At 40.4% G+C, this 25,118-nt stretch overlaps 1 protein-coding gene across 2 annotated transcripts in view; it reads right to left on the bottom strand.

The window, feature by feature from the left end:
* LOC113441577 (eosinophil peroxidase-like) overlaps nt 1–24,317 on the bottom strand; it is a 28,646-nt gene extending 4,329 nt beyond the window's left edge. The window contains exons 1-11 of one of the 2 annotated variants that reach the window (XM_026708653.2): nt 24,181–24,317; nt 21,200–21,277; nt 16,784–16,898; nt 14,607–14,782; nt 13,202–13,325; nt 11,698–11,827; nt 10,423–10,626; nt 7,985–8,300; nt 5,305–5,465; nt 2,310–2,562; nt 160–330 (exon numbers count right to left, since the gene is read on the bottom strand). In XM_026708653.2, coding sequence (XP_026564438.1) covers nt 160–330; nt 2,310–2,562; nt 5,305–5,465; nt 7,985–8,300; nt 10,423–10,626; nt 11,698–11,827; nt 13,202–13,325; nt 14,607–14,782; nt 16,784–16,898; nt 21,200–21,275 — 1,726 coding nt within the window. In that variant the 5' untranslated portion in view covers nt 21,276–21,277; nt 24,181–24,317. The remainder of the gene's footprint in view (nt 1–159; nt 331–2,309; nt 2,563–5,304; nt 5,466–7,984; nt 8,301–10,422; nt 10,627–11,697; nt 11,828–13,201; nt 13,326–14,606; nt 14,783–16,783; nt 16,899–21,199; nt 21,278–24,180) is intronic. The other variant, XM_087927656.1, reaches the window with a different exon arrangement.
* Between the last annotated feature and the right edge of the window lie 801 nt (nt 24,318–25,118).

Raw genomic sequence — 25,118 nt, 5'->3', positions numbered from 1 at the left:
CTGGAATGGTATATCTCCTGCTTGAGCAGTGGGTTGGACTAGATCTAGAACACCTCCAAGGTCCCTTCCAACTCTGTTATTCTGTTAATTTGGACAGCCTTTCTTAAGTTGCTTTTGAAAGGACAATGATAAATCTGCCTTTACAATAGGTTACTGTACCTGGCAAACCATGGTCTCGTCCCCTCTGCAGGTTCAGAGCTGATAGATCAAGACCAATATGTTCCAATTGTGCAAAGAGCCGTTCTTGAAGCTCCTCAACCATCATCTGGTCCTGCCTCATCAGCTTGGAATGGTCTATCATGAAGCCACGGACAAGGGGATCAATGCCACCTAGAAGAGAAAAACAACTATGGTCTCTGAAAGGAAAGTATCTTCTAACCAAGGCTTCCAGAGCTTTAGGTCTTTTTTTAATTAGTAGCTTGCTTCCTACATTTCCATTCTACTGTAGGCCCAAAGTCAGCTGGGTGATCTTGTGCTGATCACTCTCTCTCTTTCAATTTTAGGAAGAAGAAGGCAAAAATATTCTAAGAAATATCTCCAAGAAAAGTATAGTAACTAATGCAGCAGTCAGCAATGACTTAAAGGAGAAAAAGAAAACAGAAAGAAAGAAAGAAAAAAAGAAAGAAAGAAGAAGGAAAGGGAAAAGGGAGGGAGGGTGGAAAGAAAAAAGGAGGGAAGGAAGGAAGGAAAGAAAGCAAAAAAGAGAAATTTGATACAGGGTTTAACAGTTTTAAAGCTGCCTTATGATTTATTATTATACTGGCACAATTAAACTGGCTATGTTTATCCCATGGAAGGTCAAAATATATCGATCTTTGTGTTTAGATTACAATTTCAATCTTTTCTCTCATTATTGGCCATGTTTACATCACTAAACAGGATTAATTGATAATTTGTCCACATCAAAAGTTCATAATCTGTGACCCCATGGTCCTAGTGAGCTCCCCAAATCTTTGAGACTCAGAGCCATTCCAGAAGTAGCTGTTAATTTATCACGTGTAATGTGAAACTGGTGACATTTACATAATACATGCAGCATAATCATCAGATTAAGTATATGAACATAATTTAAATTAATCCATACTAATATACATTTGAATTAAATGAACGCAAATCACAGTTTGGAATGCAGCAGCCAGCAAGACATGAAAATGAGGACCTCAATTTAGAAAATGTTGCCTATTCTAACCCCCAGGCAGCCCACCAAGGCCCATTGTCTGAAAGAGGCGTTTTCCCAGGTCCCAGTATCTCAGTTATTCTTCATACTTCTTCCCTGGTGGCAGAAGCTCCCAAAGTCCCTCTGGGTGGGAGTTGGTCCCCTGCTTTAGAAATGTCAGTCTCCTTGAAATATCATTGTAGGATAGCCCTATGCTTCAGTGAGCCAATGTTGGCAGGAGGTGGTGGCACAGTGGTTAGAGTGCAGTACTGCAGGCTACTTCTCCTGACTGCCAGCTGCCTGCAATTTGGCAGTTCTAACCTCACCAGGCTCAAGGTTGACTCTGCCTTCCATCCTTCTGAGGTCGGAAAAATGAGGACCCAGATTGTTGGGGGCAATATGCTGACGCTGTGAACCGCTTAGAGGGGGCTGTAAAAGCGCTATATAAGTCTAAATGCTATTGTTATTTCTCCATTATGCAGTAGAGATGAGCAGCATTTAAGGGCTCAAGGCTGCATTGACATTGCTTTAGAGAATGTCATATAGGCAACTCAAACTGATGGGTGGGCCCAGGATTTTTTTTAAGGTTCTGTATTGGTGGAGGGGGAAGAGCCTGGGCAGGATTTTGCTTTTTTAAAAGACAATGGTACTATTTACAGAACAATGATTGTTTACTTCCTGGATCAAAGCTGCAGGATTGCATCAGACAGATTTCGGGCATGTTTACATTGCATTCTAGGAGGATCTAGAACACCTTGGTGGAGTTTACTATCTTGTGAAAAGGAAGTATTAGATATCTGTGATAGGTTTGTAACACTTTACCCTACAGTAAAGATTAGACATACTGATAGCAATGAGCTATGCAAATAGCACAGGAAAGGAAACTTTAGGACAGAAAAGCTAAATTAAAAGATCAGCATGACCCATATTCCATGACAACATTTTTACAATATTTTAACACTTAGGAAAAACAACATCAAGCCTGAGATTTAGAGTTACTCGTTCCTGTTCTTCAAAAATGGTTGTTTCTAGGAGCATTGAATAGTTCCTAGCCCTATGGGCTGTGCTTTGAACAGGCTTGGTTTAAGTTCTCAAGAAATGGGTGGGATCTTAGAGAAACCCAGCGCAAGAGGGATTCAGAGAACTAACTCACCTTCCGCCACAATCCTCCATGGAGCCATAAAAGTGAGATGAAGTGGGGTCCTGGAATAGGGAAGCGAGTTCTGGAATTTCTCATCCAGGCGGGGTACAAAGGGTGGGACAGACCCATGCCCAAATCGGAAGGCCAAGGAGAAAACGTTTGAAATGGAGGGGTCCACATTCTTATTGTAGCCTCTGTATACAGGTAGCCGTTTATAGAAATCATTGCCCAGCAGCAGAGGTAGGTAATCTCTGTATGTGAATATCTGCAATGATACAAAGACAATGTAAGCCCCAAGGGCCTCAGCCTACTTATTTATTTTCTTTATTTACTCCTACCTGATGACTTAATACCAAGAGTATTAAGTATTAAGTATTAATACCAAGCATTCAGAAAATGAGGACAAATTATAAACTAACTTAAGAAACAATGGTAGATCTTTTGATCTGATTCAACGGCAACCTTATGTAATTCTTTTGCTTTTTGGAAATAGCGTAGCCAAATATCCAGTTCCATATCCTGCATGAGTCCCAGCAAATCTGGGTGATTTACAAATTGTTTAAAATATTAAAAACAAACAGCCCAAAAGAAAAAGAAGAGTAAAGATGACATTATGACAAAACCAACAGGAAAACATCATTAAAAGGAGGTAACTCATTCTAACCAAAGGCCCAGGTGAAGAGCCAGATCTATAAAACTTTTGAAATACCAGTTGGGATGGGGGAAACAGGGTTTTTGAGGAGAGTCTCATTGTAGAGGGCAGGCACTGCTATACAGAAAACACCAGGTTATCCAGATTGTTTTGTTAAGTGTGCCCTCCGTTACCTTTCATCCTCTAGAGCAGGGGTATCAACTCACGCTGTCATGGCATCGTCATATGATGTATCGTGACTTTTTTCCCCTTCGCTAAACCGGGTGTGGGACAGTACATAACGCCTACGGCCTGCGGGCCATGAATTTGACAGCCCTGCTCTAGAAGAATCACTTTTCTGCCTGCCATCTGCCTTGCAAAATTCCCTACAGTTCAACTACTATAGTGTTTCCTAACCTTAGCAACTTCAACTCCCAGAATTCCCCAGCCAAAATATTAGTTCTGGTCTCCTGACAACTTAGGGGACTAGTTGTGAAGGAAGTAATGCTTAATAGCAACCTGCAGAAATTTGCATTTAACCTTAGTCAACGCTGCCTTCATTTATGAAATCCTCTCCACAGGATTTACTCAGTCCTACAGACGAGGGGGAAAAACTCTCTCTTATATCTCTTACATCACACTGGTTTGTTTTCACTTGGAGGTGAAGAATCAAACTTGAGGCAATTTCCTCACTCTTGATAGATAGCCAGAGGTGGTATTCAGCAGGTTCTGACCAGTTCTGGAGAACCGGTAGTGGAAATTTTGAGTAGTTCAGAGAACCAGCAAATACCACCTCTGACTGGAGATTTTACAGTATCTTTCCTCTGCCACACCCACCAAACCACACCCACAGAACCAGTAGTAAAAAAAATTGAATCCCACCACTATAGATAGCATCAACCAGCCATAGCTAAATCACAAAATGGCTTCCCTTCACTACTGCACAGTGGTGATTAGTGGCTCCAGTAAGACAATGCCTCTCCTAAACTATTGATTGACTGATTGATTGATTGATTGATTTGATTTGATTTGTCAATCGCTTACAAGATAATAGGTATAAGAATAGACATGAGTATGAATACAGGAAATAGGTACAGATAAATGGGGCCAATAGGACAGGGACGGTAGGCACGATTGTGCATTTATGCATGCCCCTTGCAGACCTCTTAGGAATGTGGCGAGGTCAATAGTGGATAGTTTGAAGGTAAAGGAGTGGGGGTTTGAGGATGTAACAACAGAGTCAATAGTGCATTCCAGGCATTGACCACTCTATTCCTGAAGTCGTACTTTCTGCAATCAAGTTTGGAGTGGTTTACATTGAGTTTGTATCTGTTGTGTGCTCTTGTATTGTTGCAGTTGAAGCTGAAGTAGTCATTGACTGGTAAGACATTGTAGCAGATAGTTTTGTGTACTACGCTTAAGTCCAGCCATAGGCGGCGTAGTTCTATGGGTCAGAGAAATAGAGTAAAATGGAGAACAGTAAGAAAAGTACCATTCTGACATCTAGAGATATCAGCATTAAGAAGCAGTCGATGAAATACTTTAAAGGAAAGGAAAAACTTATTTTCAGACACTGGTAGCCTTTATTCCTATCTTGCTCTTTGCTTTCTCTGGCCAAATCAATAATAGCATTACCTTAATAAATGAGCTGATCTTCTGGCATTATATTCCATTCTTGACAATTGAAACCATTGAAAAAGAATGCCTGAAGATCCAACTGTTTTGTGGCTTCAATTCATCTACCATCTATTCATCATCTCCTTTTAATGACCCCATAATCCCTTATGGGGTGGAGTCTGGGCAACTGAATGGAGCTGAATGTTTACGGGCCAGATGCCCTTCCTGTCGCCAGTGTGGGATTTTATTCAGCAGATATATTCTCATTGTGCCCAGAGAGAAAAACATCTGCCTCTATCTAGGATCAAACTCACAGCTTCCTGATTGCGAGGCAAGAACTCCACCTCTAGGCCACCACACTACTTCATCTACCATCTGTTGTCCAGTGGGATTCATTACAGTAAGGTAAAGCATTCAGTATATTTAGCCTATGTTTTAAAATTCCATGTGTTATTTGAGGTATTAGTTGTAGAGTAATTAGCCATGTTCTGAAATGTGCTAACTTAAAACAGCAGAAGAGACATATGTATGTTGTGCTTAATGATGAAAAGTGTTTTGAATATTGAGAACAAGTCATGTAAGATAAAAGTTTGGACAAGACTCCCCCCCCCTCCTTTATTCATTTGTTTTCTGTCTAAAAAGACATCTATTTTGGACACAATATTCAGTCCTGCAATATCCCTTTGGATACCGCTATGTGAACAAAACGTTCTTTAAAAGCAGCAAAAGCTATGAGATAAACATGAGAACATTCAATACCTGATTGAGAGCACCAATAATCTTCCGCGTTTCTTGATAGAGTTTCTCTCCATTCCAATGGGGATTCAACTTCTTCAGTTCCCCGGCTATCCGGTTGTGCTCCCGAAGAAAGAGGGTGTGAATAGCTGTCAGTCCCAGGTTTTCATCGACCCTTGCATCTCCTACAAAGTTGAACCATGACACGTTCTATTTGGTTTTAGCAATGAAAACAAATGAACAAAAACAAATATTCTAAACATTTCAGAAAGGAAGCTGGAAAACGTTAACTTGCAGGATACCCTCTGCAATCTAGAGGTTATGTGGATTCTTGCAGTCTAAATCTGGTACCCCTAAGTAAGGGGATTTGGCTGGAACATGTTGGTTGTGAAAGGAGGCATCTATCCCAGGGATGTTCACAGGTGTAAAAACTGGTGTCCATAACAGTGCAACTCTCCAGCAGTAGCTTTCCAGAATTTTAAGAGACCCTTTTCTTATTCTTCCTGACTATGTTGGAGATGTAACCTGAGGATGTTCTGACTGGAAAACAGACTACCAAACTCTAATTCCTCTCTGCCTCTTCCTATATCATCAGAGCATTTTTAGATAACAAGAAGGTGTCCAGCTCAGGCCTTGTCCCTAGTGTGATTAATTAACTAGAGATGTTAAAGCTGAACTTCTGCATCCAAAAAACCCATCTTGGCCATGCTGGGCTATGGATCTTTATCAAAGCAGGATATTAGCGGACACTATCCAGTATTATCTACTTTGCAGATTTCATCCCACTATGCACATATAACCAGCATGCAATGTCCCAGAACTGAATACACAATATGTCTGGTTTATTAATTTTTTTAAAATAACATTTTATAAAAGTTCTTTAAAATGTGACTCTTCCTCCAGGCCTTGGTCAGCTTGGACAGTGAATCCTGGGGGTTGTGTTACTTTTTAAAACAGTTTGTCATCCTCCAGGAATCCTTCTTCTGCTTGTCATTCCGGCTGCCTCTTCTGACCCAAACCCTTTTCCAATAAAACAAACACGAACCAAAGAGAACAGAAACCTTTTAATGATTCTTGTGAATCCTCCCGGTTAAAAGGCTGCTGCAAAGTAATTAACTTTGATAAGCACAAGCCTCACCAAAACTGCGAGGCTGCCAAGAATAACAGATAAGATTATCTAGAGATATTTTACAACACAAGAGTCTTCAAAAACCAACTTAAGATACTGCAATGTCCACGAGGCTCGAGTTTCAAAATGTCTTTTGCTTCCTACAAAGAACGTCCACTTCACAGCTGGCTTTTATCTTCTTGAAGGAGGGGCCATTACCTTGCAGCCTTATTCTGGAGTCGCCTGTGCTGCTGCAGCTGCTCTTTCCTGCAAGCAGCCCTGCGCGCACACGCACTTGGCACAGGCTCCTGGGGAACCTCCTCATCGCTGCTGCCAGCCCCCACAATCTCTGAAGGCAGAAGTCCACTCCCTAACGGTCCTGGCCCCTTGCTCTCCTCAGCCGTCCATACCACACCCGTCCTAACCACAACACTGCCATAGAAATGGGGGGAGGGAAGAAAAATTGGGCTTCGTGGGGGCAAGTGTGCTGGAGGTTTAAGTTGGTGAAATGTAAAAGTTGGTGAAATGTTTCTTTACTATGCTTACTTGCTTACTGCGCAGATGTAGCCTCTTATCTGTCCAGGCCAAGGTCAACCGTCTTGGCATACCAGATGTCTGAAACACCACCTGAAGATGTCCCACATGCCATTATACACATCTCAGATTGGATGGCCAGTCTGAACGATTGGGGGTGGGAACATGAAATAACTTTCTATATGTGATTTTTGCACCTATTGCCTCAGATCTGGTATTCTCCCGATGCTACCACTTCAATTTTCAGTAAAAGTCCTTTTCTCTATAACAATGGAGTCTAAGGTTTTCTTTCTTGGATTTTGAATGGAGCTTCACCTGACACAGTTCTTCTTTCTCCAAATGCCTACGTTATTATTTGTACAGCTCTTAAGTGAATCACAGCAGTTGATAAGTTAGTAGCACAGTTGTTAAGTGAATCTGGCTTCCCCAATAACTATGCTTGTTAAAAGTTAGCAAAAGGTGATCCCATGACCTTGGGACACAGCAAAGGTCATACGTATGAAGCAGTTGCCAAGCATTTGAATTTTGGTCACATGACCATAAGGATGGCTATAAAGCAGGAGTGTCAAACTCGATTTCATTGAGGGCCACATCAGAGTTGTGCTTGACCTGGGGGGAGCAGGGGGCGTGGCCAGGGTGGGTGTGGCCAGCTCAACATCACTCGTATTAGGGGCGCCTGTGGCGGCCCAAGCATTCTGCCAGCGAAAACAGAGCTTGAGTGGGCCACAAGCAGCCCTCCCTTCAAGCTCTGTTTTTGCTGGCAGAGGCACTGCAGCCCAGTCCTTTGCTATTTCCAGGCCAGCCCCATGAGCCAGATCTAAGCACCCCGCAGGCCAAATTCAGCCCTCGGGCCTTGAGTTTGACACCCCTGTTATAAAAGTTGTAATTGTGAAAAATGGTCATAAATCGCTTTTTTCACTGCCGTTGTAACTTTGAACAGCCACTAAATGGGTGTTCAATTCAAGGACTACCTGTAATATTCTTATTACTGAACCACTCACAGAGGCGCTTTGAGGATGGATGCTCTTATAAATCGAATACATTAATTAAACAAGTAAATACCTGCTTTAAAACATGGGATTTTGGCAGTTTTATTTGTATGAAGACAGAGGCTATTGGAATTTATCTCAAAAGGCAGAAGGGCCAACCCGGCATCGCTGAAGTTCTGATTGATTGCCATGAGACCAAGTGAGTTGCTTTGGTTCCTCAAACTTCTTGCTAGAGACTCTTCACTCCCGTACACACTACTGGCATCTATGAATGAGGTGATTGAATTGAGCTGCTCACGGACAAATGTTCTGGGGTTGCACGCTGGAGCTGTCCTAATGAACGGCAGGCAGATGCCCGGAGTCTTAATCCGTGGATCTCCAGGGGGGATCTGTATAAAAAGGTCACAAAGTCAAAACATCTTTCTGATCCCAGTCTAATCAGCATCATGCCTGAACTCTTTCTTAATTTTTTTATTAATGTTATCATAATATTAATGCAAATGAAGGTGATAGGAAAATAGGAAAGAGAGAAAAGGGAGTGGGGAAAGGTGTAAATACAAAGGAAAAAGAGAAAAAGCATTTGACTTCCGGATTTTTTCAGCACAATAAATATAGAATACAACAATGGCCTCAACCTTTTTACTTTACCAACTTAAAACATTATACCTGAACTCTTAATAAAATAAAATAATTAATTATTTTATTTTATTTTAAGAGTTCTGCTATAATGCTTTAAGAGGATAAAGTAAAAGGTTGAGGTTTAATTCATTCATTCATTCACTGAAAAGAAAACAAAAATACAAAAATCTCAAAGGACAGACTCGATGGACCATTAGATCTTTTTCTGCTATCCTTTTTCTATGTTTCTATATTTTTCAGGTTCCAGCACTTAAATACTTTGATTTTTCAGTTGATTTTTAATAAATGGGGTGGGTTTTTTTTAAAGTGGTTTTAAAATTATTTTTAAATCTCATGAGATTTCAAGACTAATAAGAGGCCAGCAGGTCCGTGAAAGAGCTTGTATTTCAGCATAGTTTGTCAACCAACTTATTTGATTCACTTCTAGTCAATTAATTACATGAGTCCAGAAAATAAGATAATTGACTAAAGAAGTGAAATGTGTTGTATAAGCCCCATTTCATTAGAAATACATAGCAGGACACCCACTAAAGAATTAGTCTTCATCATCACCATTTTCCCTTGACTTTACAAAGGAGACAAACGAAATTTAAATCTATCTATCTATCTATCTATCTATCTATCTATCTATCTATCCATCCATCCATCCATCCATCCATCCATCCAGGGGTGGGATTCAAATGGGTGTGGCTTAGTTGGTGGGCGTGGCTTGGTGGTCATGTTATTGGCTGGGCGTGGCCAACTCAACAGCACTCACATGGAGGCATGCATCTCCTCGCCTGGCCTCTCATGACTGTGGGGATGCTGCAACAGTTGTAAGTGTGAAAAATGGTCATAAGTCACTTTTTTCAGTGCCATTGTAACTTTGAATGGTCACTCCACAAAAGCAAAGTGCCAGCAAAAGAGGGAAAGAAAACTCCAGAGAGGTTCCTAAGACAGGAAGTCTAGTCCTGCCAAGAATGTAATAAGGGTTAACGGAAAGGCAGTTTCTGTAAGCAACACCAGAATGCTTCCTTCCTGCCTTCCTTACAGGATTAGGCCAATAATTTCTTCTAACAACTGCTTAGCATGTTAACAACCGGTTCTAGCAAATAAGTGCGAACTGGTAGAATCCCACCCCTCTATCTATCTATCTATCTATCTATCTATCTATCCTTCTTTCTTTCTACCATCTATCATCTTTCAATTTATCTTTCTACCTACCTTTCTATTTATCTTTCTACCTACCTTTCTACCTATCTTTCTATCTATCATCTATCTTTCTATCATCTGTCTATCTATCTATCTATCTATCTATCTATCTATCTATCTATCTATCTATCTATATCATCACATTTATATAGCCACACATCATTCTGGGCTATGTACAACAATCAATAAAAACAAAATAAAAAAATAATCATTAGAAAATATAAAACAGCCATAGTGGTGGAGTGGTTAGAATGTGGTATTGCAGGTTAACTGCCAGCAATTTGATTCTGATTGGCTCCAGGTTGACTCAGCCTTCCATCTTTCTGAGGTTGGTAAAATGAGGACCCAGATTGTTGGGGGAAAGAGGCTGACTTTGTAAACCACTTGGAGAGTGCTGTAAAGTGGTATAAATAAATAAATAATAGTTTTAAGTCTAAGTGCTATAAAAAGTCATTATTATGCCCAGAGGTCGCATAACTATTGTCAATTATTTTAGAGAGATACTACTGTATTTTAAAGTTACTATTTTAAACTATTTTAAAGAGACAGAATTTTTATGTTGTATTACCTTATCAAAACCATGGAAAAAATCTCCTCAGAAGGAATATCTCTCAAAGCTAAAATTAATCTGTGGCTATACAATGCTGTCCCCATTTTTCCCCAGAGCAGAGTTTCTATTACCTTAATTGGAAAGTAAGGAGGTGCATAATTGCAACAAGATTCACAGTGGCCATTCCCATTATCCATGTTGGTTGAGCTTTCAGGAGCTAAATCCAAGTCATGGTCAATCCATTGCCCAAAATGCATGAATGCAAGAGAGCGTTGGTCATCAGCTGTCACATCCTCGTTGGAAGTTGTGATGATCTCATTAGACACTTGCCGTACCTGCCAGGAAGCCCCCAAAGAAGGTCAGATAAGCAAGTCTAATTTGTCTGGATTGAAATCCCCCAGTTTCCTAAGTGGTCTTTCCTTGGTCATACAAAGGGAATTAAAACTATTATTTATTTATTTTTATTTATTTATAAAATTTGTTGGCCACCCATAGGGTAACTCTGGGCACTTATAGTTACCTATAAATTTACACATAAAAAGTTAAAATTAGGCATTAAAACCAAAGACACATGGGGAGGGCAGGGGCAGAGTAGTGGGTGGGTGGAATCTGTTATTACTCAACCAATCACCCCCATTGCGCTGTTCCCCCACTGGGGCCTCAAGCCAACTGGCAGTGCCACATCTTTAGGCCCTTACAAAAAGATAGGACAGTTGGGGGCACACCGTTTACATTGAGGGAGGAAAAGATATTCCAGGGGGCAGGAGCAACAGTAGAGGAGGCGCTCCTTCTGAACCCCACCAGCCGGAATCATCGGGCTAACAGGAGCCCGCAGCATGCCTCCTCTGCCGGCATGAGTGGGCCAGTCCCAGTGGGGGAGATGATCCCTCTAATAACCTGGACCCATGCCATGAAGGGCTTTAAAGGTGGTCACTAACACCTTGAATTGCACCTGAAAGCAGACTGGTAACCAATGCAGCTCGCAGAGCAGTGGTGTTACAGGGGGCCATTCTTGGGATTCACAAAACTACCCGCTCTAGCTTCTGAATGCTCTTCAAGGGAAACCCCAGGCAGCATACTAGCCTAGGGAATTCTGGGAGTTGAAGTCCACAAATCTTCAAGCCAAAGATTGAGAAATTCTGTTCTAAGGTAAACAATACACAATGGCAACTGGGGGTGGGGGGTGGGTATGACCTAATCCACTTCATTAATCATGTTATTGGTGGTAAAGTCAGGTGATTTGGAGAGGAATGGGATGATGAAATGGGCCAGTTTCTATTGGCCACTTTAGGTATTGCTCTACAAGGATCATCTCATCCTATGCCACAATGGTTTTACCATTGTCCCCTGACAATTCCTCAACTGTACGCATGACCCAAACAGGTAGTTGACTTCCTACCACTTACCAGAGGGAGAGGATGTCCATGATAAAGTTGCCCCCCAATCAGTCCTCTTGGAAGGGATATGCCATCTTCATATTCTGCTGGAAGCCAGCGTGCATAGGCATGATTGGCTACTCCAAAATGTGGGTGCTCTCTAGAATGAGAAAATAATGTAGTGCATGGGAGGTCTTTTAGGGATATGTCCATCATTTAATCAAATATGCTGGAACAATAATCTCTATACAAAAATTATCTCCTTTCCCTCCCTGAAGGTGGAAGTTTATTTAATGGGCAGGTTTTGTTCTCCTCTGAATGTTGAACATGAAACCTCTGTGTAAATATCTGTTTTGAGAAACTATAACTGATTCAATGTGCCTTTTGAAAGCTTGTTTTAGAACTCCCCCTTAAGATTAACCAACAAATGAAATGAAGTTTTAAACTTAAAATGGCTAGAAATAAAACAATTCCATACAGACATTCTGGAACTGATTGCTATTAACACGGATGACCCAGTGGTGCCTGGTATTTTTAAAAGAAGACTGCCTCCTGAGTCCCAGCTGATCAGAATCCCAGCTGATCAGCTGGGTCTTCTTTTGTTGACCTGCACAGGAGAACAGAGCTGGAAAGCAGGTTAGTGGGGTGGGGAGGGAATGGGGATTTTACAGTATCCTTCCCCTGGAATGGGGTGGAAATGGGGATTTTACACTATCCTTTCCCTGCCACGCCCACCAAGCCATGCCCTCCAAGCCACACCATACCCACCAAGCCATATCACGCCCATCAAGCCACACCCACAGAACTGGTAGTAAAAAAATTGAATACCACCACTGACAAGATGGTATGTTTGAGGGGCTGCCACAAAGAAGAGGCTGTCAACCTATTCTCAAAAGCTCTAGAAGGCTAAATAAGAAGTAGTGGATGGAGGCTAATCAAGGACAGAAGCAACCTGTAACTACGGAGAAATTTCCTGACAGTGAGAACTTGCTTTCAGCTTGCTTTCAGAACTTGTGGAGGCTCATTTCTGGAATCTTTTAAAAAGAGACTGGACAGTCATTTGTCTGAAGTGGTACAGGGTCTCCTGCTTGAGCAGTGAGTTGGACTAGAAGACCTCCAAAGTCCCTTCCATTCGGTTATTCTAGCATTCTGTCTGTTAAAATTCTTTTTTCTCATAGGACCTGTTTATTTTTCAGACAAATAGCTCAGCATACAAAGATGCTTTTCAGCCAGTCAGACCATATTTCCATCTAAGTGGATAACCCAGCAAGAGGTAAAGAAGGGAAAAGCTTAGGATTCTCACTGCACCCTTCAAAATCCTTCCAATCAACTTTCCCGCATCTTAGAGGGCTTCTAAGCTGCAGAAGAGATGCCTTGAAAGGCTGCAGGCATCAATTTTGCTCCTTCAACAGCTCTAATGCTTTGCACAGAAAGTAAGCCTAAACTTTTCAGCTCTATCAATTCTGATTCCACAAAATCACCATATCCTAAAAAGACCTGATTTAAAACCTGACTTTCAGCCAGAGTTGTGTACCTATTGTTGCATTCGCCAGTGATGGTGCGGTAAGGACTGTTCAGTGGACAACGGATTGGCCGCGTCACATAATTGCAACCAGTTGTTCTGAAGAGTGTCTCTTTCTGCTGTCTGTTTAATATGTCTAAACCGGAAAAGAAATCAAGGATTTGATGTAATATTAATTTAATTAATGTTAATTTAATTGCTAATATCAATATAGGCAGTCCATGATTTATGACTACAATTGGGCCTAGAATTTCCCTTGCTAAGCCAGTTGGTTGTTGAATCAGTCATATCTGATTTTATTATCTTTTTTTGCACAGTTGTGAATCACTGCAGTTGTTAAATGAATTATGTAGTTGTTAAGCAAATCCAACTTACCACGTTGACTTTGCTTGCCAGAAGCTGGCTGGGGAGATCACAAATGATGATCACATGATCCTGGGATGTTGCAACCATTGTAAATACCATACATGCTGGTTGCCAAGCACTCAAATTTGGATCACATGATCATGGGGTTGCTGTGAAGATTATAAGTGTGGGATTGTAAGTCTTTTTTTTTTTCAGTGCCTTTGTAACTTTGAATAGTTGCTAAATAAATGGTTGTGAGTTGAGGACTACCTATACCAGGGACCACCCAACTCATAATTTTAAATCCCGCGAACCACTAATGTGAATTTTGACTGATGGTGGCTTGCTGATGTTGGTGGGAAAGTCGGTCCCATATTCCAGAGCTGCAGTAGTCACAGGAGTGGCCCTTTGGGCATCCCAGAGCAACTGCTCCTCCATCCAGGTGCACCGGCCTGCCATGGACTGGAGGAGCAGCTCCGGGATGACCAAAGGGCCAGTCCTGTGACTACTGAAGCTCTGGAATATGGGACCAACTTTCCCACCAACGTCAGCAAGCCACCCCGGGGCGGATTTTCCTCCCCCGCTGTTGGTCTTACCTTCCAGTTCCAGCTTTCATGGCTCTACTCAAGGTAAGGTTTGCGCTCGGCCAAAGGGTGGGGGCCAGCAGGTGGGCAGGCCATGTGGGCAGCACAGCCTTGTGTTCCCGCACAGCCTGGATTGCTTTGGGGGGGACATTTCATTGCGGACCACCAAAATTTTCACGTGGACTACCAATAGTCCCCGGCCCACTGGTTGGTGACCACCGACCTATACTGTAAAACTGTAAATTAGACGTAAAGGACAGTGTTCAATTGCTTTCATTCTGGAAATAAGAATTTTTCTGGAGTCTAAGCTGTAGTATTCATGACCTAACATGTGGGATTTTCGTTTTTTTGTCCACTTCTCATCCTCTTGAATTACCTATCTAAGTAAAAGTTCTGGAGCACTCCAGAAGTGGGACGTTCTTTAAAGGCACTGTGATCAGGCCTTGTTTTCATTGATCCTCATAGGTATCTCTGGTTTTTCATCCTACCTGTAATATTGAATGGTCTCAGGTGCTTATTTTGTATTTTCTTCTCTAAAATATCCAAAGCAGTTTCCATATAACTTGCAGCTCGGATTGCAGTCCTGGTTCCTGCCACGGGTGCTTTTAAATATTTCAGAAAATCAGAAGGGTTGAGATCATCCTTGTTCAAACTTTCTTTTATTCTGGAAAAAGAAGTAGAGTTGATGACAGCAACCACAATAGAAAATCCCATGCAAAATATAGTTGTGTTTACACAATGCTGTTTTTAAAATAGCAGCAAGAAAGTTGCACCACAAAGAGAAAAATAGACCCAGAGGTGGTATTCAGCCAGTTCTGACAGGTTCTGCAGAACCGGTAGCGGAAATTTTGAATGATTTGGAGAACCAGCAAATACCACCTCTGGTTGACCCCACCCCTGTCTATTCTCTGCCTCCTGAGTCCCAGCTGATCAGCTGGGTCTTCTTTTGTTGCCCTGCACAGGAGAACGGAGCTGGAAAGCAGGTTAGTGGGGTGGGGAGGGAATAGGGATTTCCCCTGCCACACCCACCAAGCCACGCCCACCAAGCCACACCACACCCACCAAGCCACACCACGCCTGCCAAGCCAGGCCCAAAGAACTGGTAGTAAAAAAATTTGAATGCCACCACTGAATAGACCGGAGGTATTCTTACTCTTTCATGTTATTTCCTTTCTTTCTAGGTAGAAAAACAACTATAACCAGTGTTATAAAAATCTTCCACATAACCATTTTGCCTCTTCACCAGAGAACCCCATTTAGCCAATACGCATGGATTAATGTATGCAGCCTGAATTCTTATTTTTCCATGCCACAATAAATCTGTGTATTTTTCTTCTTCTCTCCTATCTTTACTATTGCTCAAACATCTGGATGTTTCATAAGACTTAAGTCTTTGGGGGAAAGGGAGTCCTCCTACAATATCATATTTAAGAAGTATATACTCAGACTCCTGTATGATTGTAAGTTGCTGGACACCCAAGCTCCTTCAGAGATAATGGATTAACTAGTCAGCTTTGAGAGGGGTTTTTGTTACAGCAGAGCAAATGAATGAATGAGGAGGATAGTTAGTAAACAGGTGTGGGCTTGAGAGTCACAACACTGAGGTAGGCAGCCATATAAATTCAAATAGAAACAAAGAGAAAGAGAGGAAGGAGAGGGGAGGAGAGGCTAATGAAAAAGGAAAGGAAATAAAGGGATAAGGGAAAAGAAAGAGGAGAGGAGAGGATAAGAGAATAAGGAAAGGGAAGGAAGGGAAAGGAAGGGAATAAAGGGGAAAGGGAAAGGGAAAAGAAAAAGGAAAGGAAAGGAAAAAGGAAAAGGAAATTTGCAGTGCATGTCACTATGCAATGAGAGTTTGGAACCAACCATTTCTCTTTCCTCCTCTGTTGGGACTCATTGCTTGATTCTGAAACAATTTTAACCAGGACCCTGAAAGAGTTTGAGGCTTCCTTGGCACTACATATAAACTCAGGTTACTTTCCTGTCATAGCTCATTGAATTATTTATGATCTTTCACTATATTGTTCTAACACAAAATACTGATTAATTGTGCAGCCAATTTAAATACGTTGTATGGCTGAAGCTGTCCTGTGTGAAAAGAATCTTAGCCTTCAGAGATCAAGTTGGTATTTTTGTTATTTTTGCAGTTATGTAATTTATTGTAAGGCAGGTATGTATGGGGGTTTTATCCCAACCCAAAGTCGGACGAAGGTACATTCTCTCAAATTGGAAAGATGGGACCAAAATGTGGATAGAACGAAAATGAAATTAAATGTATTTACATCTAATTAATTACATTTAAAATTACTGTTCCCCATTTATTTAATAATTTTCTACCTGCGTCAATATAAAGTTTATAATTTAGTGGCAATTTTGAGAAGGTCCCAATAAACTTGCCCTCTTAAGCTTCTAGAAGTTTCAGGCCCACACAAGTTTGTCCGTGTGTGTGTGTGTGTGTGTGTTTGTGTGTGTGTTATTGCTCTTTAGGTTAAACTTTTTTTCTCCCATCTGTTTCCTAGGCATTCTAAACGTTCATCATGAAAAATTGAGGCTTAGAGTCCATGATGAAACATGACAGAATAGAATAACAGAGTTGAAAGGGACTTTGGAGGAAACCCTAGACCACAAAGGAAGTTGTTGATAGTTTTATACAGAAGAAGCTCACCTTTCCCGGGATAATTTAAATGCCAGATCCACCTTCTGCTTGGCTTCATTAATGCTGTTGAAAAACTCTCTACCAGTCAGCTCTTCAGAAAAAGCATCATCATCATCATCATGATCTTTGGAAGAATAAAACAATGTTAGAAGAAAAATAAGATTCTGGCTTTTTTTCCCCATTAACCAGGAGCAGGAGAGATGAAAAGGATGGCTGCCTAGAGCATCACACTTTAAACACTTTAAGAAAGCAGAGTGTGTATCTGCTTCCCTGTCCATTTTTATTTCTTGCCTATAATACAGGGGTGAGATTCTACCAGTTCACACCTATTCGCTAGAACCGGTTGTTAACATTCTAAGCAGTTCAGAGAACCGGTTGTTAGAAGAAATTACTGGCCTAATCCTGTAAGGAAGGCAGGAAGAAAACATTCTGGTGTTGCTTACAGAAACTGCCTCTCCGTTAACCCTTATTATGTTCTTGGCAGGACTAGACTTCCTTTCTCTGGAACTTCTCTGGAGTTTTTTCCCCCCTCCTTTGCTGGTACTTTGCTTTTGTGGAGTGACCATTCAAAGTTACAATGGCACTGAAAAAAGTGACTTATGACCATTTTTCACACCTATGACTGTTGCATCATCCCCACAGTCATGAGAGGTCAGGCGAGGAGATGCATGCCTCGATGTGAGTGATATTGAGTTGGCCACACCCAGCCAATAACATGACCACCAAGCCACGCCCACCAACTAAGCCATGCCCACAGAACCAGTTGTTAAAAAATTTGAATCCCACCCCTGCTATAATATCATTTAATTGTTAAGCCTGAAGGCAAATACTGCCCTGCTACTTATATCTTAAAATCTTAAATCTAAAATTGTATATCTAAAAATCTTCTTGGCTGGGAAGCAAAATAAGAAATTGAATAATAAGCAAACAACACTGAATATGTTTTGTAACATATTTTATAAGCCCAACTACCCCAAGTCACTGTGAGTTAAGCATCCATACAAATTTTCCTAATAAATAAATAAGATGTAACAAAAATGATTGTTACCAGCAATGACTATCAGGATTCTCTAGCCAGAAGTAAGGAATAAAGTCTGACTGAACTATTTAATGGCATTCTGCCCTAAATCAGGGGTGTCTACACTGCATGTATGCCAAACAACTCAAGACAATGGTATGATTCATTTTGCCATTTTTGACCTTCCCTGAATACTGTAGGAAGTTACACTTATGTTAGCAGTTCCAACAGTTGCTAATAAGGGGTTAGGGTTAGGGTTGCTAATAAGGTTCCCTTCCCATAAATTTTTCCCCTTTTTTTAACATCTGTAAGCCTCCTCTCATTTTTTTAATGAGCTCAACTTAATGACAGACCTTCAGATTAAATTATTGGTGGCACACTAGAGAGGAACAGATGTGATTCTAGTGTCAGCTTTGAAATTCAGCTGCCACATTTAATGGAAGGGGGGGGGGAGGAGTTGAAAAGTTCAAAGTTATTCTGTATGTCGTACTAAGAAATTCCAGTTGCAGTTAATTGGTTCTCATGATTTATGAAGTGTAGAAGTGGGAGGAGAGAAGGTGGATTCTGTGTAATAAGCGAAAATACTTTCACTTTGGGAAATTGCCTTAGACGTACCAGATCTGTTGCTAAATAAATCAATTGAAGAGAAAATGTCTCAGAGTGATTGATATCATGGATACTTTCTGGATGCCTTACATTTAGGTTATTTAAAAAAGAACCTTCTTGGGCATTTTGATAATAGTCTCAACTAGCTCAATACCTGTGCTTCGCTAAAAAACTATGTGGTCGGGCTTAGTTTTTGGGGAGGAAAATAGTGTGTGGGGGGGAATTCTGCCTCTGCCTACCAGTATCCATCTGTATTGGCTAGTGTCCTGTCAGTGTGTGAGAGAGTTGAGGGCTGTTTGGAAACTGAAACAGTATTTGCTGTGTGAACAAGAAGGAAACAGCAAGGAGCCTGGGCGTGGCTTAGCTCAACTGTTCTGTACTAAAGCTGCTTGGTACTCTGAAACTGAAACTCCTCTCCTCTTCTTATGTTTTGCATTTGGAACAGATTTCTTTTCAGGTGGGGAGGGGCAGTAGAACTGCTTAGCATCAGAGTGTGTTAATAATAAGATATAAAATAGTAATGCTCTGATGGTCATTTTGAAAAATCCTTTTTTAGTGAGCACCTAGAAGCCAAGAGGAACATACTTGCCAAATTTCAAGTTTGTATGCTTTCCGGTTCTGGAGATTTTGTGATGATGCGTGAGTGCTATTTTGCTTTTATATAGATAGACAGATTAGCCACAGGAGTTTGTCTACCACAAAATCAAAGACATTTTTTGAAAATTAATGCCACACCTAGGGTTAGCAGTCCTCTGGCAAAAGGACTACAGGTCCTCCTTTTTGTCCTCATGTCCTTCACCCTGCAGACATAGCCTTAAAATCAAATATTCAAGGCATAGCCTGAAAATCAAATATTGCCTTTTTAGAGTAGCTACAAGCTACTGCTTTCTGAGCAGCTGTTTGAGGCCAGTGCTTCCCTAAACTACCCCTGAAACTTTAATTAGTTGTTATGAACTCGGGCTGGCAATTGTTGCCTGAAAGGTGACAAAATTTAATGGAATGGGATAGGATGGGATGGGATGGGATGGGATGGAATGGAATGGAATAGAATAGAATAGAATAGAATAGAATAGAATAGAATAGAATAGAATAGAATAGAATAGAATAGAATAATGGCCAAGTGGCATTGGACACACAAGGAATTTATCTCCAGTGCATTAGCACTCAGTGTACATACAAGGAACAAAGCGATCAGCTGCATCCTGGAAGCTTTTGCCTTTTAACTTTTTCCAGTACATTCCTGCCATTGGAGAAAAAAAACAATCTTTCTGATGCTGGAAGCTGTAATTTTATATCGTCAGAAGAAATTTGGGTCCATTTCTGAGAAGGTCACAAAAGAAATGCACTGGACAAACTGCTTGAAAAGAAGGGTGGCCTCTCTGATAGCATGGGATACAGCAATCAAGGTAGCAACCATTTGGGAAGTTTTGAGGCTACCGTAGTAATTAGTAATATTTACAGTGTGTGAATGTATCAGTCAAAGTGTTTGTTCTGATGGATGAATGGTTATAAGTCAAGGACTACCTGTACTTTTCCCATCACCTTCCCTAGAAGAATTTGTTAGCCCTATCCATGCCCCATAAATATATTTTTTAAAGAAAATCCCATGTTCATTTCTTGAATCCCACCATTTAATACAAGCTGTGTTCTGATGCAGGGGTCTCTAGCCTTGGCAACTTTAAGACTTGTGGACGTTGAAGGCCACAAGTCTTAAAGTTGCCAAGGTTGGAGACCCCTGTTCTGATGGATCAGCCCCCTGGCTCGTCTAGTCCAGCAGTCGGTTCTCACACTGACTAACCAAGTGCATAAGCAAGTTCTCTAGCCTCTCAATAGATGGCCACCAAGATTAATAGCCCATGTTAAACAAGGCTAATTGCTCTTGATACTTATTTGTTTGTTTGTTTGTTTGTTTGTTTATTATTTTTGTCAATTGCTTACAAGTAAAAAACATAGTTATGAATAAATAGATACATATAAGAAAAAAAATAAAACAAACAATAGGACAGGGACGGTAGGCACGTTGGTGCGCTTATGCACGCCCCCTACAGACCTCTTAGGAAAGGAGTGAGGTCAATAGTAGACAGTCTAAGGTTAAAGTTTTGGGGGTTTGGGGAAGAAACCACAGAGTCAGGTAGAGTATTCCAGACATTGACCACTCTGTTGTTGAAGTCATATTTCCTGCAATCAAGTTTGGCGCAATTAACCTTGAGTTTGTATCTATTGTTTGCTTTTGTGTTGTTATGGTTGAAGCTGAAGTATTCATTGACAGGTAGGACATTGCAATGTATGATTTTATATACCATACTTAGATCAGACCGAAGAGGGCGTAATTCAAGGTTTTCTAGGTCTAGAATTTCAAGTCTGGTGGCATAAGGTATTCTGCAACGAGTAGAGGAGTGGAGAACTCTTCTTGTGAAATATTTCTGGACTTTCTCAACTGTGCTTATATCAGATACGTAATGTGGGTTCCAGACTAATGATCTGTATTCGAGTATTGGTCTAGCAAATGTTTTATATGCTCTAGTTATTAGTGTAATATTACCAGAGAAAAAGCTATGTAAGATTAGGTTAACAACTCTTAATGCCTTTTTGGCTATGTAGTTACAGTGGGCTCTAGCACTTAGATCATTAGAGATGAGTACTCCAAAATCCTCGACAGACTTTGGATCATCAACAAAATCTTCATTTCTGTCTTGTTTATAAATCCCTCAAGAGGCCATTAAAAGCTGCATTTCTCTCTCCCAGGAAGAATTATGCTGGTGAAAAAGTTTCCAGAAGCAAAGCAAGACTTATAATTTTACCTTCCACATAAGATTCAGATACCATCAAGAGGTTGAATGTTATCAAAAGACTGAGCAAAACAACTGTTCTCCCCATCTCTGAAAAAGAAAAGAGAGAAGGTACAAGTTGATCAATTTAGGGAAATATACTTTTAGAACCCTACAAAAGTAAACACAGATGCAGCATGTTCTTTAATTTATCTGTGACTTTCTAATTTTGTCCCAAACTAGTTTGTGTTCCTAAGGCTTCATTTTTTAAATGAGTTTATTGGCACCTGAGGTAACCTTTATAGGACATAAAGCCTTTAGAACTTCTTAGAGTAAAGGAGTTACAGTGACTCTGGGCGGCTTATAATTTAGCTCACAGTTGTTTGTAGATGTGTCAAGGTAGTTTCTAAGATTAATTTCTAACAGAATAACAGAGTTGGAAAGTACCTTGCAGGTCTTCTAGTCCAACCACCTGCTCAAACAGGAAATCCTATACCATTTCAGACAAATGACTGTCTAATTTCTTCTTTAAAATCTCCAGTGTTGGAATATTGAATTCTGTTCTAATTCTGTTTCCTGATTTTCTTGGACATAATTTCCACATAATTTCCATAATTTTCTTGGACAATATTTGCCATTGAAGTGTGAATACCATAAACCTATCCTAAGATGCAGAATATGATCTGAAAATTTTTGGTCACCCTACTACAAAAAAGATATTGGAAAAAGTTCAGAGAAGAGCAACTAAGATGATCAAAGGCCTGGAGACTAAAACATATGAAGAACAGCTGCAGGAATTGGATTTGGCTATTCTGAAGAAAAGAATTAGGGGTGACATGATACCGATAGCAGTATTCCAGTATTTGAGGGGCTGCCACAAAGAAGAGAAGCTCAAATTATTCTCCAAAGTACCAGAGGGCACGGCAAGAAACAATGGATAGAAACTAATCAAGGAGAGAAGCAATCTGGAATTAAAGAGAAACTTCCTAATGGTGAGGACAATTAACCAGTAGAACAGCTTGCCTTCAGAAATCGTGGGCACTCCATTACCGGAGGGTTTTAAGAAGAGACAATCACTTATCTGAAATTGTATAGGTTCTCCTGCTTGAGCAGGGGACTGGGCTAGGAGACCTCCCAAGGTCCCTTCCAGCTCTAATCTATTTTGAATTTTAAATAGCACTGAATTTAAGAAGAAGCAATGGGATCTCAGAAATACAGCCACAAGAAGACTTCCTGACAATTAGGATCTCCAAGTCAACTTTTTACATAATAAGACATAATCTCCATGGCAAACGAATATTTTTTTTAAAGCCCTATGTTCAATTTCTAACAATTGCAGCTCAACATTTCCCAATTAACAGGATTAGGATATCTATCTGTTGACCTTTGGGCATCATTTTAAAGGAATTTGTGGCCTGACTCTGCAGACTTCTCAAGCTAGGGTCTTCCAGATGTGTGGACCAGTTCCAAGAACTTCCAACTGATTGAGATTTTTGCAATTTGATGATCCTCACATATCTGGAGGACATCGAGGTTACGAGAAAGTGCTGTTAAAATGGACAGATTTCCTTCATTTGAAAATGAAAGACATCAGATTCATTATCTTGGATCAGAGAAAAATAAGGCAAAGGTGAGAGTCAGGGATTTTCCCCTCCTGAAACGATTTGAGAGATGTTATTAGTCAGAGAAGACTGTATGGAGAGATCAGAAATATGAGTTCAGGTAGTCCTCGACTTACAACCACAATTGAGCCCAAAAATTTTATTGCTAAATGAGACAGTTGTTAAGTGAGTTTTGCCCCATTTTACAACAGTTCTTACTACCGTTGTTAAGGGAATCACAGCAATTGTTAAGTTAGTAACACAGTTGTTGTGAATCTGACTTCACCATTGACTTCGCTTCTCAGAAGGTTGGAAAAGGGGATCACATGACTCCGGGACACCGCAACCGTCATAAATACGAGTCAGTTGTCAAGCATCTGAATTTTGATCATGTGACCATGAGGATGCTGCAATGATCGTGTGAAAAATAGTCATAAGTCACTTTTTTCAGTTCCATTGTAACTTTAAACAGTCACTGAATGAACTGTTGTAAGTCGAGGACTATCCATATAAAGTCAAATCTCTATCAGGTAGAGAAAAGAATAACTTTAACTTTATTTTGAATGTACACTAATCAGCATACGTTAAAATGAAATTTCATTCTGAGGAAAGTCAGAAGGTCATCAGGAAAAGTTTTTCCCAGATGGGCACCATTACAGCTGCACTGGAGGATGCAGGTTCGCCTTGCCCCATCCTGCAACTGAATTTCAGAATTATTTGAAAAACAAATCCCAATAAATCCTAATAACAAAACCTTATTAGCTTATTTAACTAAATTGTTCTGGAGTAAATTGGAGAGCCAACATGGTGAATTAAATAAATTAATAGAACCAAAGAGTCCTTGTTGCGGTGTTAACACTGATCATTCTGGATTAAATGATCCCAAAACAGTAGGGGTGACATAATAGCAGTCTTCCAATATCTAAGAGGCTGCCACAAAAGAAGGAGTCAACCTATTCTCCAAAGCATCTGAAGCAATGGATGGAAATACATCAATGAGAGATCCAAACTAGAAATAAGGAAAAAAATTCCTGACAGAACAATTAATCAATGGAAGAGCTTGCCTTCAGAAATTGTGGATGTTCCATCACTGGAGGTTTTTAAAAGAGATTGGACAGCCATTTGTCTGAAATGGAATAAGGTCTCCTGGTTGAATAGGAGATTGGACTAGAAAGACCTCAAAGATCTTCCAATTCTGTTATTCTGTTCTGTTCAAATATCATTTTTCACTTTCCTAACCCCATAAAGAACCCAAACTGGTGTTGAGAAGCAGATCAACAATTAACTGGAGAGAGAAAGGGGAGATCAAGCTTAACAATCAACTAGAAAGAGAAAGGGAGATCAGTTCCTCATTGGCAAATCCATCGCCTTCCCATCAGCCACAAGATAAGTGCTTAGGAGAGCAATCCTCACCTGCTCTGTTTTTCTTCAGATGATTCTCCACTCTGGAGAAGAGATGATCTAAATTTTTATACTCCTTGGATCAATGGGTGTGGACATGAATGAATAAGATGGGACTTTTTTAAAAAAAAAACTTTGTTTGATTTGGACCAAAAGAAAGTATTTAGTGGGCTATTCCAAGATGAAACTTAGAAAGCCCATTTCCTTGTTCTGGAAACTGAAACATATTCATTCAGATTAGCAAAGAAAAGATCTGACATCATTAACTAACACTGTGCCTGCCAATGCTTTTGGACTATAACCCACATCATACCCTGCAGATTAATGTTTGTGCAGTATGGGAGGCGTTTTAAACTAAGTACACAGGAAAACAAAAGAATGGTAATTTCTAGATAATCATAAAGGACTGAAGGAATTTTGAAATAGAAGAGGTGATATAATGATTCAGTGGTTAAGACTCACTGGAAAGCTCACAGCCCAGAGCTTGAGAGTGGAGACGTTTCATTTCCCAAACTAGGTAACACCATCAGTGCTTGTAGGAAATGATGGTTCCCTATTATCACTGATGCTGTTACCTAGTTTGGGTAATGAAACATCTGCAAGAAAATTACCAAGATTAGAAAGCACCAAGGACTACCACATGTGAGATGTCTTTTCATTTTGCCTCTACAAAAAGAAACTTGAGTTGCTTGAGCCAAAACAACCTTAAGTTATCTAATGTGCTTCCTGGTTGAATGGGGACTTGAACCTGGGTTTTCCCATGCAAAATCCAACAATTGAATCATTCAATGGTGTTTGTGAGGCTTCTATATTATTTTTCTTAGCCATATCTGTTTCCCTTTCATTTCTAAACATTATTCTAATAGTAAAAAATAAAGTAAGTGTAGTCCACAGATGATGTCTTTGCCCAGTTCTGCTCCATCCCTCTAGTAACAAGCTCTTCAGAATTC

The sequence above is a fragment of the Pseudonaja textilis genome, chromosome 1 (assembly GCF_049901715.1).
Source record: "Pseudonaja textilis isolate UNSWEBS1 chromosome 1, rPseTex1.2, whole genome shotgun sequence".
Taxonomy (NCBI): domain Eukaryota; kingdom Metazoa; phylum Chordata; class Lepidosauria; order Squamata; family Elapidae; genus Pseudonaja; species Pseudonaja textilis.
This window is presented reverse-complemented; position numbering and strand designations above follow the sequence as displayed.